This window comes from Pundamilia nyererei, unplaced genomic scaffold (assembly GCF_000239375.1).
Source record: "Pundamilia nyererei isolate P.nyererei 1_Seehausen unplaced genomic scaffold, PunNye1.0 scaffold00059, whole genome shotgun sequence".
Lineage (NCBI taxonomy): Eukaryota > Metazoa > Chordata > Actinopteri > Cichliformes > Cichlidae > Pundamilia > Pundamilia nyererei.
In genome coordinates this window covers 861,397-876,004 of record NW_005187460.1, presented here as the reverse complement: position 1 = coordinate 876,004, position 14,608 = coordinate 861,397, and the positions used below count along the sequence as shown (strand labels likewise).

Here is a 14,608-nt window from a genome sequence, read left to right as displayed (position 1 = left end):
TGTATCAAACTTTGTCCTATATATTGTAAAAATTCACACTCACTGGTCACTTTATTAGGTATACCCTACTAGTATCAATTTGGACCACTTTTTGCCTTCAGATCCAACAAGATTGTGTCAATGCTTCAGCAGCCTGAAGCATTGATACAAGGCAGGATGGCTTTGTGCTTTCATGGTGTTTAGCCAAATTGTGACCCTACTATCTAAATATAGCAGCACAGCTCGAGACATCAGACCAGGCAACTTTTTTCCAGTATTTCATTGTCCAGTTTTGTTGAGCCTTTCCTGTTTTTCACTGACAGAGGTGGTACCCGATGTGGTTTCTGCTGCTGCTGTTGTTGCCTATCTGCTTCAAGGTTGAACATCTTGTGCATTCACAGATGCTCTTCTGCATACCTCGGTTATAATGAGTTGTTATTTGAGTTCACCATAGAAATGGTTGTTGGGAAAATTTCAGTAGATCAGCAGTTTCTCAAATACTCAGACCAACTTGTGTGACACCAACAACCACAACAGCCACATTCACAGTCACTTGAAATACTTTCTCCTGCATCCTGATGCTCAGTTTGAAGTTCAGCGGGTCATCTTGACCACATCTACATGCCTAAATGCACTGACCTGCTGCGATGTGATTGGCTGATTAGATGGTTTTGTTTACAAGCAGTTGAACAGACATGCCTTATAAAGTAGCTGGTGAGTGTATATTAGTTAAGTTTTAGTTAGATATAATAGGGGAGTGCTTAGCTCTACTTTGACTCCCAGCATGCTTTATGTCACTGTACAGTAAATGTTGGTGGTAGTTCCTTGATTGTCTGGTTTGTTGGTGACACCCCTGCCTTGCTCTTTCCCTGCGCTCCTGTCGGCTCTGTTTCCCTCTTGGCTTTCTGTAACTTCGCCACGTGCAGCTTCAGCAGACTGTTTAGCTCCTCCTCCAGTGCCCCTGCCGTAAAGTTTGAATCCCAGTCCAATACGAAGTACAGCACTCCGGGCAGCACGGTGAAGAGGAGCAGCACTTTCTCCCAGTTCCCCACGGAGAAGTCCAAGACATTTGACTTCCTCAATGAAGAGTAAGTAATGAGGACGTTTGACTTTGAGTTCTGTGGATTTTACCAAGTTGGAAATTCATTAATGCACCTGTCTATAAAATGCATTATCAGCTGATGGCTTTGTGTCTCTCGTGGTTCTCCCTTTAGTAAGGAACAGTGCAGTTCTCCATCACGTAAAGAGCAGAAGAGAAGCCAGTACAGACAGGTCAAGGCTCACGTGCAGAAGGAGGACGGACGAGTCACTGCGCATGGCTGGAGCCTGCCGAGCAAATACAAGGTGGGAAATGAAAAAATTGCTTTGCATTAGGTCAGAGATGCGATCGGCACTTTTTATTTTGCTTTGTTCGCTTTAGAAGAAGAAATCGTTTATTTTAAATGGCCAGCATATCCTGTGCAGCATAATAAGGTGTATCCTTTGTCTGTTCCAGCCCTGTGTTCATGTTCACCTGAGAAAATTTAAAAGTAGTGGTTTTAAAAGTCTTAAAATAAACTTTATTTACAATATTTAAGTTTTGACTGTTCTACCATCACAGGTAGCAAACGGTGGACAAGTGGAAAACAAAATGAACTTACCTGTGCCGGTTTACTTGAGACCTCTGGACCAGAAAGATGCTTCTATGAAGGTGCTTAAATGAATGAATAGACAACTCTAAGCATACATGCAGGATATTGTTGTTATATTTTAACATTTTGATGTTTCTAACAAGCTCTTTCTGTCCCACAGCTGTGGTGCGCTGCCGGGGTCAACCTGTCTGGGGGTCGGGCATTTTCCTCATCAGAGCTTTCTAAGCAGACAAAGGGTTCTCAGAGCAGCTTGGATCAGCTGGAGCAGGAGAGTAAGGTGAGTAGTTTAAGGAAGGAAGAAGCTCTTTGGAGGCAGTTGTGACTTCTGATAGTTCTTTATGTTTTATACTTTGAGTCGATTCGCTAATGTGTTACGTTGCTGTAAGGATCGGGAAAAAGGGGAGAAAGAGAAGGAGCTGATTGTTCAGGACGAGATGTCCAGTCGTGTGTGGGTGTGCACTAGCACCCACTCCTCCACCAAGGTTATGGTTCTGGATGCCACTCAGCCCTCTGACCTGCTCGACAGCTTCTACGCCTGCAACACTCATATTGTCTGCATCGCCAGTGTGCCAGGTAGGTCCAGTGGTCACGCTTTGTGTTTGTTGGGGTAAAAATTATTTTTCTTACTGGGTCATTTGTGGTGTTTTGTCAGGTGTGTTGGAAACTGATTATCCAGCAGGTGAAGCTGTACCCCAAGACCTGGAGTCCAGCCAAGGGGATGCGGCGTCACTGGCTGGCAGCGTGGCCAGTGTAGGCTCAGCAGGCAGCGATAGCGCCTCGGCAGCCGAGGGCACCACTGCCATTCCCCAGACAGCTAGTGCAGGTGTTGCCGACCAGCCGGCTGAGCACAGCGCCACCTCAGCCTCAGGTAGTTCTCTACTAAAAAAAATGTTTAGATAGAGTACAGTATGTGTGGTTTGATAGCTGTGCTGTGCTGTGATCCACAGCTCCCACTGTTGAGTTGTCCAGAGAGACCAGTCCAGCAGAAGATGGGGTTCCCACAGCGGAAGAGGCAACAGAAGCAACGGAGGCTAATGCTGGCGTGGGCGAAGAAGGAGAGGAAGATCAGGGGGCTGATCAAAACCAGCCAGGAATTTACACGGAGCACGTGTTCACCGACCCACTCGGGGTGGAACCCACTGACTCCTTAGTTGCTGAATCACAGAGGTGAGAGTGAATATTGGTAGATGCTTTAGTCAATTCTTAAGATTTTTAAGGCATATATGACAATTGCAAATTTAAAATCTTGAAATGTATGAACCCTAGAAGAATTATGTCCAGACATTAATTTACACACCTTAAAAATAAAACAGTCTAAACTTGCTGTTGCAAAATAAAAGCACTGGTATTTTTAGCTTACAGAGGAAACCATAAGAGCATCTGCGGAAACTCGGCTGCACGTGTTTACTCCATGTTTTCTTAATGAAGGACTGTTTTCCATTATCCAGGGGATCCAGACAGGATGGGGTGACTTCTCTGGCAGAAGACTGGGACCCATCAGAGATTGAGGTCCTGAGGATGAGCAGTGCACTTCCCACCATGTGGCTCGGTGCTCAGAATGGGTGGTAAGTGAGGCAGCAGCCACTAGAGGGAGCTATTAGTTCAGGGGAAAAAGGAGGAGAAAATTTGATGAGGTTGTAACTTCATGGAGAAAATTTGCTTTTGGTTATCATGCTGATTTTGGTGTTTATTTATTTATCAGCGGCTGTGTTTTTGTCATAGTGTTTAATCATTCGGATACATTTTCATGTCTTTATTTAGTTGATAATCAGGAGTTTTCCTCTGCTTGACTTTCCTGTCTTTAGTCTGTACGTCCACTCGTCTGTGGCTCGGTGGAGGAAATGTCTTCATGCCATCAAACTGAAAGACTCGATCCTCAGCATAGTGTGAGTAAAAAGTTGGTTGTGTTTTTATTTAAGGACTTGCACACACACAACAAATGAACATTTAAAAATAGACTAATAAACATACTTTTAAAAGTGTCTTCATAACCTGTTGCAGGCATGTTAAAGGGAGGGTCCTGGTAGCACTGGCTGATGGGACATTAGCAATTTTCCACAGAGGCATTGGTAAGTCTGTAACTTAGACTGCTTGCAGTCGGTCTCCGACAGCAAAAAGTCCGGTTCATCAGCAGCCAACCAGTGGTTTTTGCTAGTCACAGGGTGGTTGCCGTCTTATTTTCACTGTAGTGTGACTGAGCCACGACTAATTTTATGCCACAAATTGCCAAAGTCTTCTTGTTTCTTCCAAGCAGACGGACAGTGGGATCTAACCAACTACCATCTGCTGGATCTGGGCCGGCCCCACCACTCTATCCGCTGTATGACCGTAGTCCACGATAAGGTTTGGTGCGGCTACAGAAATAAGATCTACGTCATCCAGCCAAAGGCCATGAGGATAGAGGTACAAATTGAAAGTTAATAAACCATATGTTGTGCAAGTTATTTTTCTGTTCCAGTCAACTTCAACCAATTAAACCTTATTGTTGTCATGGGAACATCCCAATTTACTTCTAACATTACGCAATTGCAATCTATCGCGCCCTTGCAGAAATCCTTTGACGCTCATCCTCGGAAGGAGAGCCAGGTACGGCAGCTGGCCTGGGTTGGAGACGGCATCTGGGTGTCCATCCGACTGGATTCAACTCTACGCTTGTTTCACGCCCACACCTACCAGCACCTCCAGGATGTGGACATTGAGCCCTATGTCAGCAAGATGCTGGGTATACAAACTGTTTGTTGCCTAGCAGTTAATCAGCACTTTCGTAAATCATCTCAACAGACTTCTGGTTTTATGCTCACTCATTTATAGGGAATAATCCCTAGATAGAGTTGCTGTATGAACGCTAAGGCAACATACATGTAGAATTCAGCGCTTACTTTCTGTACACACACGTAGTAGAGTGATATTTTGAACAGTTTAGGAGGTCGCAACGTTTCTTCTTCAGATCTTGGATCGAACATCTTCTGTGTGTGTTGCAGGTACAGGTAAATTGGGTTTCTCATTTGTGAGAATCACCGCTCTCGTCGTATCCTGCAACCGACTGTGGGTGGGTACAGGAAATGGCGTAATCATCTCCATCCCGCTCTCTGAAGGTACAGCACAATCTCATCAGCTGTCTGCTTAAATGTCCACTTTTGTTTCATAAAGCAATGCATCATCAAAATGTTCTTTTAGCAGTGTTTATTCGCTGAACTCAACTCATTACTGCATTAGGAATAAATACATACTGTTAGCTTTTATGCTTTATTTGCATTGCAGAACATTAGTTTCATCATTTTAAAGTGTCCAAGTCTTTATGATTTAAATATTCTGTGGGAAAACTGAGATGTTGTGAGGTTAAACTGTTTATTTTTGAGTATTCCTGAGTACAAATATATTCATATTTGGCATATGGTTGAATTGAAGCATGCTATTAGTTACGTAAACGCGCGGCGTGTTCTTAATATCAAATCCCTCACTGCTACCTCCACCGTCTCCTTTTATTCTTCTTTCATATTTCAACTCATCTCCCAGATGGCCATTCTGATGCCTCAGGGACCGTCATTGTGTAGCATCACCTTCTCTCTTAAAATCCATAAATCCTCAGTCTCTTCTCGCTGCGTATCTGTGCTGTAAAAGACAGTGGCATTGCCATGGATACAAGTCTCACATAGCTTACATAGTGCAGTTTGATGGGTTTATGCTTCAAAGCTGGGCTCTCAGTAGATATTGAGGAGTGCTGCTCTCTTTGAATATTAAAACTTTTCCAAGGGTTTACCTGCGTTTCCTGTCACCATCTTCTGTCTTTTATATCAGTGTCTGTGTGTAGGCTGTACAGTTCTCTGTGTTTTTATAATCAGGGTCTGTTCTTATGTCTGCTTTAACCTCTAACTTTAGGTTTTACTTAGAGAATAAAGCGTTCTTCCAGAATTTAGCAGACAGGCTCCTCTGCGCTCTGACTCACTTGATCTACATACAGTTCGACTGCCTGTGTCACAGACTGGTTTCAGACCAGGCCATAACTGCGATAACTGGTTTTTGCAGATAATCCTAGCTTCTTTCTTTTGGCTCCCTGTATGCTCAGACCTGATTTTATTATTTTGATTATCACCTTTAAAGCACATCTGGGTCTGGCCCCACGCTACATAGCAGAAATATGAGCCCTTTGACCTTGGAATAACTGGTGTGAGGATTTATTTAAATCCCTTCTTAAATACACTTCTGCCGACTTCCTTTCTGTGATATTTTATCTACATAGTTTTTCTGGTATTAATTGTTGTAACTACTTTTATCTTTTGGTAGTTTGTCTTGCATTTTTGTTTTTTTGATTGGCGTTTTACCTGTTTCCTAACTTCACCTGTTTTTGTTTGACCTCGTTTGTTTTTCCGTTTTCATTTACCTTCTAAATTTCCTGCTTTCGTTTATCCATGAAAGCACTTTTTTCAAAGAAGCACATAAAGTGGGCAGATGACACTTCACTGTATTCTTCAGCTAACAGAACAACAGGAACAGTGCCAAATCGCCCGGGCAGTGCTGTACGGGTCTACGGTGATGACAGCTCTGTGACAGACTGTGCAATGCCAGGCAGCTTTGTGCCATACTGCTCCATGGCTCACGCCCAACTATGTTTCCACGGACACCGGGATGCTGTCAAGTTTTTTGTGACAGTGCCAGGTAAGAGACAAGTGCAGAGAATCTGTGGGAACATATTAGGTAATGTTAGCCATTATCAAAGGAAAATTAGCAGCCATGTTGAAGTTGATGTGAAGTTTTCTATGATTGTAAAGAGAATATGAGTGTGAGTGTTTGTTGAACTAAAGAGCACAGTTGAATCAGTGATATGAATTGTACGATCTAGTTTGTCATAGATTAAATAAACAAACCATTAAATGAGAACGTAATCGGTAGCTAAAGTAACAAGAGAATGAAAGAGTCCCTAAAACACTATCTTTTGTTCTCAGTTTCTTCGTACTTTAAATTAACTGTCACAGGTCAGGCGATGCCACCTCCAGGTGGTGCAGATTCAGGCTCTGATGACCCTGCATCCGAATCCTCTGACACAGCAACTTCTGAGACCAAAACCTACCTGGTCATGAGTGGAGGGGAAGGGTACATTGACTTCAGGATGGGTGGGTGTAACACACTCCATGTACAAGTGTGTATTTATACACAGCAGAGGTTTTTATTCTGAAAAGAAACAGCTGTTTACTAGACTTTTTGGAGTAAAAGGCTTGAATGTGTCCCTTCTGGTATGATGTTTGCTTTAGGCCTTAATCACACAGGCTTAAAGACTGGTTGGCAAACCTCTGGCAACCTCAAGTCCCCAGGAAAAATGTATGATCTCTGTTAGGCAAGTGGTTGCTGGAGGTTGAAGGCTGTCGCCATGTGAAATTGATCTCAAAGCGGGTGCTGAATAAAAAATTTCTTTATGATTGCGATGGTCGCTAGCAGATTGCAGCAGTTACTTAAAGTGCTAAAGCATTAAAACAAAAAGTTTTACGTTTTGAAAAGACAAGTAAACAATAAATTACACTCATCCAGACATGAAGGAAAAATGGCATGAATAATAATTTTCCAATTTAGAGCGGGGCACCGTGCAACTCAACAATATTTCTGGAGTGATTTAAGAAAGAGTGAACCAGAGATTCAAAATGAGCATGAGCATTTGTGTAAGATTTATATCTTAGAAATAAGTTGTGCTTAAAAAACATATACAGCCAAATGTCATCTGCATAGCAGTAAGAAGAAATGCTCAGGAAGTTCTCAAAATGTGTTAAACACAAAGCAAATATTACAGAAACATTAAGGGCCCCAAAACAGAACCTGGTGGTACACCGTGAGCAAGAGAAGTGGAAGAGAACCTGACAGACATGATGAGAATCACTTCTTTTTACTCTGTAGAAACTGTGATGCAAATTAAAAATGGACAACGTTTCCCTTTGAAGTCAAAATTATGCCAGGCTGCTTAAACCAACACATTTAAAAAGTTCCAAATGTCTCCGGTTCTGGTTTGTGTTGTACTTTTTACAGTTTCACTGCCACTTGGTGAGTAGTTTGTGGACAACTCAGGAAACATGGAAACTACTGGCAACCATGGTGATCTTTTAGCAATCAAACCAGTGACAATGAGATTTTCACTACAGCAGCATACAACTCTTTGTAAACAATTTCACACTAGCAACTTCAAGTAACCTCTAACAGCCAGTCAGCAACTGTTTCTTTCATCCAGCAACCCCCTTTACCCTCGGGTCCCTGACCACTTTCTAGACCTGTACAAGTGTGGCTTTTGCAATTGATTCCACAACTACATCCAGCAACCTTACTCATCATCTTCTCCACAGGTGATGAAGTAGGCGAGTTGGATGGTTTATCCGAATCGACAGCCAGCCTGCAGTCGGCGCCTGCCAAGAACGAGCGGAGTCACCTCATCGTCTGGCAGGTCACGACTTCTCACGATTGAAAAACTTCATAGACTCTTGTGTTTATGCCAGGGGTGCCCACCAACCCCTGCATGCCATTCTGGAAGTTTTTAATTTGTTCTTAATACCTGAGTAGTTTACTACTTTGTAAAGAAATCAAAAAGAAAACAAACAAAAAAAAACAACAATTATTTTTAGTCCATGTTTTGTAAATTTTATTGTTTATGAATCTGAAATAGGTCAAATGAAGTATATGTTAACTTTAAGAATACGTCCAGGCGTTCCCTTCTGCATGTTGAAGAAGCTGGTGCACACACAGGGGAAAGGCTACCTTTTAGCACATCGTGTGGGATGGGCAGTTTGATCAGGTAATTGTCTGTTGCTTTGTATCTCAAACGTTAAAAAGGCTTTCGTTGTAAACAAAAAAAAAGGGACTTACCTGAAGTTGAAGTCATCTAAATAAAGAGCAGGCAGTTTTGAGTTAAACTGAAGTATATTTTATAGTAATCAGACTATAGCACTACATGTGTTAACCAGCACCGACGTCTTTCCTGTGTTGAACATTTTAAGACCTGAGCATCAAAAACCTGCAAGTTATAAACGTATAAAAAGGTATCGAATTTCTTGTCACCGGCGATATCAGGCTGATTACTCGACTGTATTGTTTGTTTGGTATTAGAGACATAGCTTGCAGCAAGTGGTGCACATTAAACACACTGTTGCATATTTAAATGTGCTTTTATGCAGGAAAAGCTGTAGGCTACAACATTGTTTGGGAGTTCGAATGTCCCACCAGTTGCAACAGGCTGATGTTTTGTTCTATGAATCATGTCTAAGCACTTTGGGTACTTCAAGGTTTCCTGTGGTTAGAAGAACTAGTTTACTGTAGGTTAGCAGTAGCCTGCATGAAGAAACCCCTCGTGCCGTAGGTGAGGAAAATCTTCCTGTGCCGCCAGCTCAGTGCTTCCTGTTTGCTTCAGCTCGTCGGCACTTTAAATTGTTAGATGTTAGTCGCTTTGGAGGAAAACTGCTGTGTCCTGTTTGTATGAAGGGAACAAAATGTACAAATATTTTTTAGGAAGATGGTCCCAGTAACCAAAGGATGTACGAAGAAGTATCTCAAAACTATTTCATTTGTAACTCAAATATTTGGGAGCGCGTGCGCGCATATATTCAGGATTTAAGCTCGAATGATGCAAATTTAACTAACAGCAACATTTCTGTGTGGCACCTTGAATCGGACGGCACTAAAGAGAGACTCTCCTGATTGCTTCATCATTCCATGTTTCATTGTTACACACACAGATTTCAGGCCTATAAGGCACATTTTCTTTAGTTTTTTGTTGTTATTTTGGGCATTGTGTGTGTTTTGTATCCATTTGTGAGACACTTTGATTAAGAGATGAGTATTTTCATGATTTGACTGTAACCTGACAGCAGGATGCCAACATTAAGAAGATGTTGTAATTTGTTTTTATATGTGAAGCCTTGGTCTTCAGTCCATTTCAAAACAGTAACTTTATATTGTGTTTTTGCCATTCCAGTATTTATTTCCTTTGCTATCGAGCCTATCTTGGTTCAGAATGTAACTTTCTACACGGGCAGAGTATCATAGGCGGCTATTGTGAACAGAATAGTCTAACGAGTTTACATGATTGTTAATAATGGTTAAATAAAATGGATTAATGTCATTATGTTGGAAATTTTTCACAAACCATGAGATCAAATTGTGCAGAGAAAAACTTTCATTCATGTACTAAGCTATGCATGTTTTTTTTAGAGAACACTGCTATATTATCGGCTAAATCTCAGTTTATTGCCACCGTTTTGGGTGGGGTGGATGTCAGTGTATGTATGTGCGTGTTTTGTGTTTAGAGTACACATGTACACTTAGGAGTGTCTGCCAGTGTGTGTTTGATTTTCCAAGTGTGTGGTGTGTGTCAGCTTAGTGTATGTTCATCCTTAAAAACAAAACCCAGAGGCTGGTCCCATTTATTTCTCTGGGCGCCATAAATGGTGGTCAATGTTTGCTAAAACAGTATCATAGCCTTATTTTTAACAATCTATTAAACTCAGTTTCATGGATAATGTGCTGGTATTGGTGTCTGTGTTTTTCCCCAGTGGGAGGCATCATGTTGCGTTTATAAAAAAGCAACATGATGTGACCTGTTGGTTACTGAGGTCCACTGTAAAAACCTCAAGCTGAGTAATTTCACTGTTTCTGTGATGAAACCAGATGTGTGAGGAGCACATGTGTCTGACAGAGAAACCAAAGGACACTGTACACTCATGAGAGGAGTGATTTTCAATCACAAAATCAGCCTTCCTTAAAAACCCCCACATTTTTCAGTCTGATGGGAGCTTTGCGCTCATTGGCAACTTCATGGGTCTAATCAACCAATCACGTTGCAGGAACACATTACAGGATGTTCTGACGTTTAAACTCAGCATAAGAATGATGTTACGGCCCGTCTAGGCGCAACCAGACCACAACATAAAGGGTGATCCATCCCCGTCCAACCCCGAGCAGCACGTCACACAATGAATACTTTGTGACAGTAAATACAACTTACCTAGTCAAAAGAACTAAACCAAACAACAATTACTTCCCTCCCTACCTAACAAAAACAGGAGAAAACTAATCAAACAAAAAGGCGGTCCATGCCTACATGCTCCTACATTAAACCAACATAGTGAAACAGTGAACGCACGGTCGGGGTTGGGCCGAGGATGAATTAACTGGCAGTCCCTGGAGGTGTCTTCTTATGCGCTGCCTCCCGGTCGTTAGCCAATCGGTAGGATCCATCCACCCTGGATGCACCAATCATGGAGGAGCACCTGCACACTCAAATTTACATATTATAATTACGACAACAGTCGTAACAATGAGTAAGAAAGGTGATTTAATTCATTTTAAACAAAACATAGTTGTTGGTGGCAGACAGGTTGGTCTGATCTTTTCAGAAACTGTTAATCCGCTTGGGCTTGGCCTCACAACCATCTCTAGAGTTTATAGAGAATGTGCAAAATAGAGATTTCTGGCGAGCTGTGGTTCTTTTGACAAAAATGCCTTGTTGATATCAGAGGAGAATGGCCAGAATGCTTCAAATAACAAGAGTAATTCAAATAACCACTCATTACAACCAATGTATGCAGAAGAGCATCTTTGAAAGGAAAAAAAGAGGAACCTTGAAGCAGATGGTCTACAGTAGCAGGAGACCAGACCAGCTGTTGTCAGCAGAGCCGGAAACTGAGGCTACAACTTACAGGGAATCATCAAAAATGGACAACAGAAGATGGAAAAAATGTTGCCTGGTCAGCTGAGTCTCGATTTCTGCTGCATCATTCAGATGGCAATTTCAGAAATCTTTGTAAAGCACATGAAAGCATGGATTAATTTTGTGTCCCCGTGATTCAGGCTGCTGGCGTAATGGTGCGGGCAATATTTTCCTGTTCTCTTTTTTATCAGCTGAGCATCTTTTGAATGTCACTGCCTGACTGTGTCAGACCCTTATGATTTCTGGATGCTTCCGGTTGGATACTGCGTAATCGCAAAGCATTATCCTGAACATAGCAATGAGTTTACTATTCAGTACTCAAATGGTCTCCACAGTCCAATCCAGTAAAGAAACTTTGGGATGTGGCGGCCCATTCCATGATCCTATCATGTCAATATGAACCAGAATCACAGCAATGTTTCCAGCGCCTAGTTGAATCTATTCGACAGACAATGCAGTTCTGAAGGTAAAAAAAAAAAGGGGGTCCAACTCAGTACAAGCAAAGTGCCTGATTTGACCTCCTAATAAAGTGAATGTACACAACAAAAAGAAGTTGATTTTGTATTTGGTAAGATTTGATATTAGCAATAAAGCTCATAAAAGTATGAGCAAAGTGACTTTTAGACTTGCTCCAACAGGCAGTTGGCAGTTGGTAAAAGAGTGTGTGCTTGTGTGTTTAAGGCACGTCTGAATTTGCTAATGCTTACGGGTAAAGTACCACACCCGCACAGTCCTGATGAAGCATACCAGTTTAACAGAAATAAATCAGCCAATTAATGAGTATTACCTTTAGGTGGTTTTGTGGTTTGTTTTAGGGTTGGAAAATTTGACAGCAGCATTTAAAAACAAACAAACAGTTTAACACTGTGATTTGAGCAGACTTCAGATGTAAATCTTTCACCGTTGTTTTCCCCTTTCTGTCCTTTACTAATATCCTTTTATGCCCTCTGCAGAAATGAATAAGCAAAAGTCACCCCATGACTAAAGAAACACATCATTGAGGTCAACATCTGTGTAGAATGAAAGATAATCAGGTTTTTTCAGTTATATTTGACCTTTTAACACAACCGAAATGTCAATCTTTGAAATCTATGACTTCTGCTGCCACCAGATGGTGCTGTATGTTTAATTCTAAAACGGACTGATGCATCACCTCAGTTTAACATTAATCGTAATGTCATTTGAAAACATGGCACCCTCTTTAAACGGCACCATGGTGCAGCTCCATGATTGTTATGATGGGTGGACTTGTGCGAGCATGCTAACACATCCAGGTTAGGCACACAGGTTAGGTTAACCGGCACACAGGTGTAACTACGTACAAGTCTCTTTGCATCCCTTCACTGACCTTTCCAAAAATGTACTTTGCGTCAGATGAGCACACACCACCTCAATAATAAGCTGAGAAAGACCATGCTCGAACCTTCTACCAGCCTTCCTGTGGTTCATGTAAATGTTGCATGTGATTTTATGGTCATACATATCAACTAGCATAATGAAAAACAAACAAACCGTGAGCTCAATTGTTCTCTTACCCGGCCAGTAGGGGGCCTTTGTGTTCACATCTCCTGTAAGATGCAGGCAGCATCACCACATAACAACTTCCATGAAATTACATCACAACATAAAGCCCACCTCCCACCTCCGTCTTTCCCATCCTCCCTCCTTTTTTCCACCCTCCTTCTCCTCGTAAGCCATGCGGGGGCTGGCATCGAGGGCCGCGCGTACATACAAAGAGGTTTCTGACGTCAGTGGGTTGCAGCCCAGACAGGGGATTCTGAGGATGTAACACGCCAGGCTGCTGCTGCTGCATTACAGCTGAGATGCTGATAAAAAGGCACTGATCCCAACTTTGTGGTAAAAAAAAGTCAAAATACCGTGTACACAATTTCAGGATTGCAAAACAGACTCATGATTTAATATCCGAGTAATTTATGCATCAAAACATGAAAATACACAAAGCACTTTCATCATTGTTATCAACAATTGAAATGTTCAGACCGAGCAGCGGTGCAGGAACAGCCTGCAGGTAAAAGCTTTGCTAAAAATGTGAGGCACTTAAGGGATTTCAATCCTGTTTGGGGATTTTCCTTCACTTAGCAGGGATGAAAGTGAGATGTCGGTTGTTGTGCTCTCTGGGCTCATTGTTTATGGTGTAGCTCGGGTAGAACACAGATTACAGTAAAGTGAACCCAGCGCCCCTCGGTATGCTAAAACAGGGACCGACTGATATGTAACATCTCCATCTGCCTGCTCTGCTTCATGAAAATCAATCCTTGAGTCGAGTCAAGGTTGAATCTTTTGAAGTGCTTTGTTTGCAGTTAGTTACAGGGATGAGTAACACTATACAGTGAAGATATCTGAAGGGGTTCACACATGGAAAAGTACTCATCATTTCTTTATAATAACTACAAATTGTACATTGAATAATGAAACAACTATAGCATTTTAATCATGATCCATATGAGTTAATGTTGTTCTTGTCAAGTCTGCAAGTGGGGGCTAAACAACTGAGCAGTGACGGCAGTGAACGTATATGTCTGTAAGTGTTGAAATTATGATTAAGTAAGAATAATTGCTTCACGATTTCATGCTTTTATCTGCAGTCCTGCAGACCTGACTGAGAAATCATGAATATTATTAACAGCTCATGAATCATGATGACTGAAAAAAAGTCATTTATGTGTGGTGTCTGGCCATATTATTTAAAGGTCTTCTATTCTGAAGAGACTGAATTCTTTTCAAACAGTAATTAAATCCCTAGAATGAAAACATTTCTCTAACCGAGCGCATCAACAGTTATGGTGGCTGGTCTTCCTGTTTAAATCAGAATACAAAAGCTGCATTAATTAGATGAAAACTGAAAACTGTTATGTTATAACACCTGACAAGAGAAACAAAACAAGAATACATAATTTTCATTCATAGGACAGTAAAACATGAAATAACCTGATAAAATTCATTACAAATACAATAAACACGCAAGGAAAACCTGCAGCCATCATCCCCTTATGTCTGCAAGGTCATTCAGCCTTCAGCTACACCGGCCAGCCTAAAAGCTCTGGCTTGCTCGAAATGTCTCAGGTCTAACTGTCTAAATGCCTAAATACCTCTTCCTTGTCCTGACTGAGAGGAACAAAAGGACTTCCTGTTTCCTGTCCAGGCATTTGTAGTTTTTGTCCCCCTTCAGCTGTTGTCTACTACAACCAGGCAAGATGCTCAAAACATGTCACGTCATTAATTCTTAAAAAAACAACTAATTTTCTACCAGTACATTTTCCATTTGTTTTGTTTGTTTGTTTGTTTGTTTGTTGGTTTG

The 14,608-nt window shown here is 41.6% G+C and overlaps 1 protein-coding gene across 1 annotated transcript in view; it reads left to right on the top strand.

Annotated features, from left to right (window-relative positions):
- spag9a (sperm associated antigen 9a) overlaps window positions 1–10,090 on the top strand; it is a 24,055-nt gene extending 13,965 nt beyond the window's left edge. The window contains exons 15-30 of the mRNA XM_013911232.1: window positions 745–1,067; window positions 1,194–1,323; window positions 1,580–1,669; window positions 1,771–1,887; window positions 1,997–2,183; window positions 2,263–2,478; window positions 2,558–2,777; window positions 3,059–3,175; window positions 3,416–3,496; window positions 3,612–3,679; window positions 3,865–4,013; window positions 4,161–4,332; window positions 4,592–4,705; window positions 6,084–6,266; window positions 6,554–6,721; window positions 7,934–10,090. Of these exons, the coding sequence (XP_013766686.1) occupies window positions 745–1,067; window positions 1,194–1,323; window positions 1,580–1,669; window positions 1,771–1,887; window positions 1,997–2,183; window positions 2,263–2,478; window positions 2,558–2,777; window positions 3,059–3,175; window positions 3,416–3,496; window positions 3,612–3,679; window positions 3,865–4,013; window positions 4,161–4,332; window positions 4,592–4,705; window positions 6,084–6,266; window positions 6,554–6,721; window positions 7,934–8,052 (2,454 nt within the window). The 3' untranslated portion in view covers window positions 8,053–10,090. The remainder of the gene's footprint in view (window positions 1–744; window positions 1,068–1,193; window positions 1,324–1,579; window positions 1,670–1,770; window positions 1,888–1,996; window positions 2,184–2,262; window positions 2,479–2,557; window positions 2,778–3,058; window positions 3,176–3,415; window positions 3,497–3,611; window positions 3,680–3,864; window positions 4,014–4,160; window positions 4,333–4,591; window positions 4,706–6,083; window positions 6,267–6,553; window positions 6,722–7,933) is intronic.
- Window positions 10,091–14,608: the final 4,518 nt, after the last annotated feature.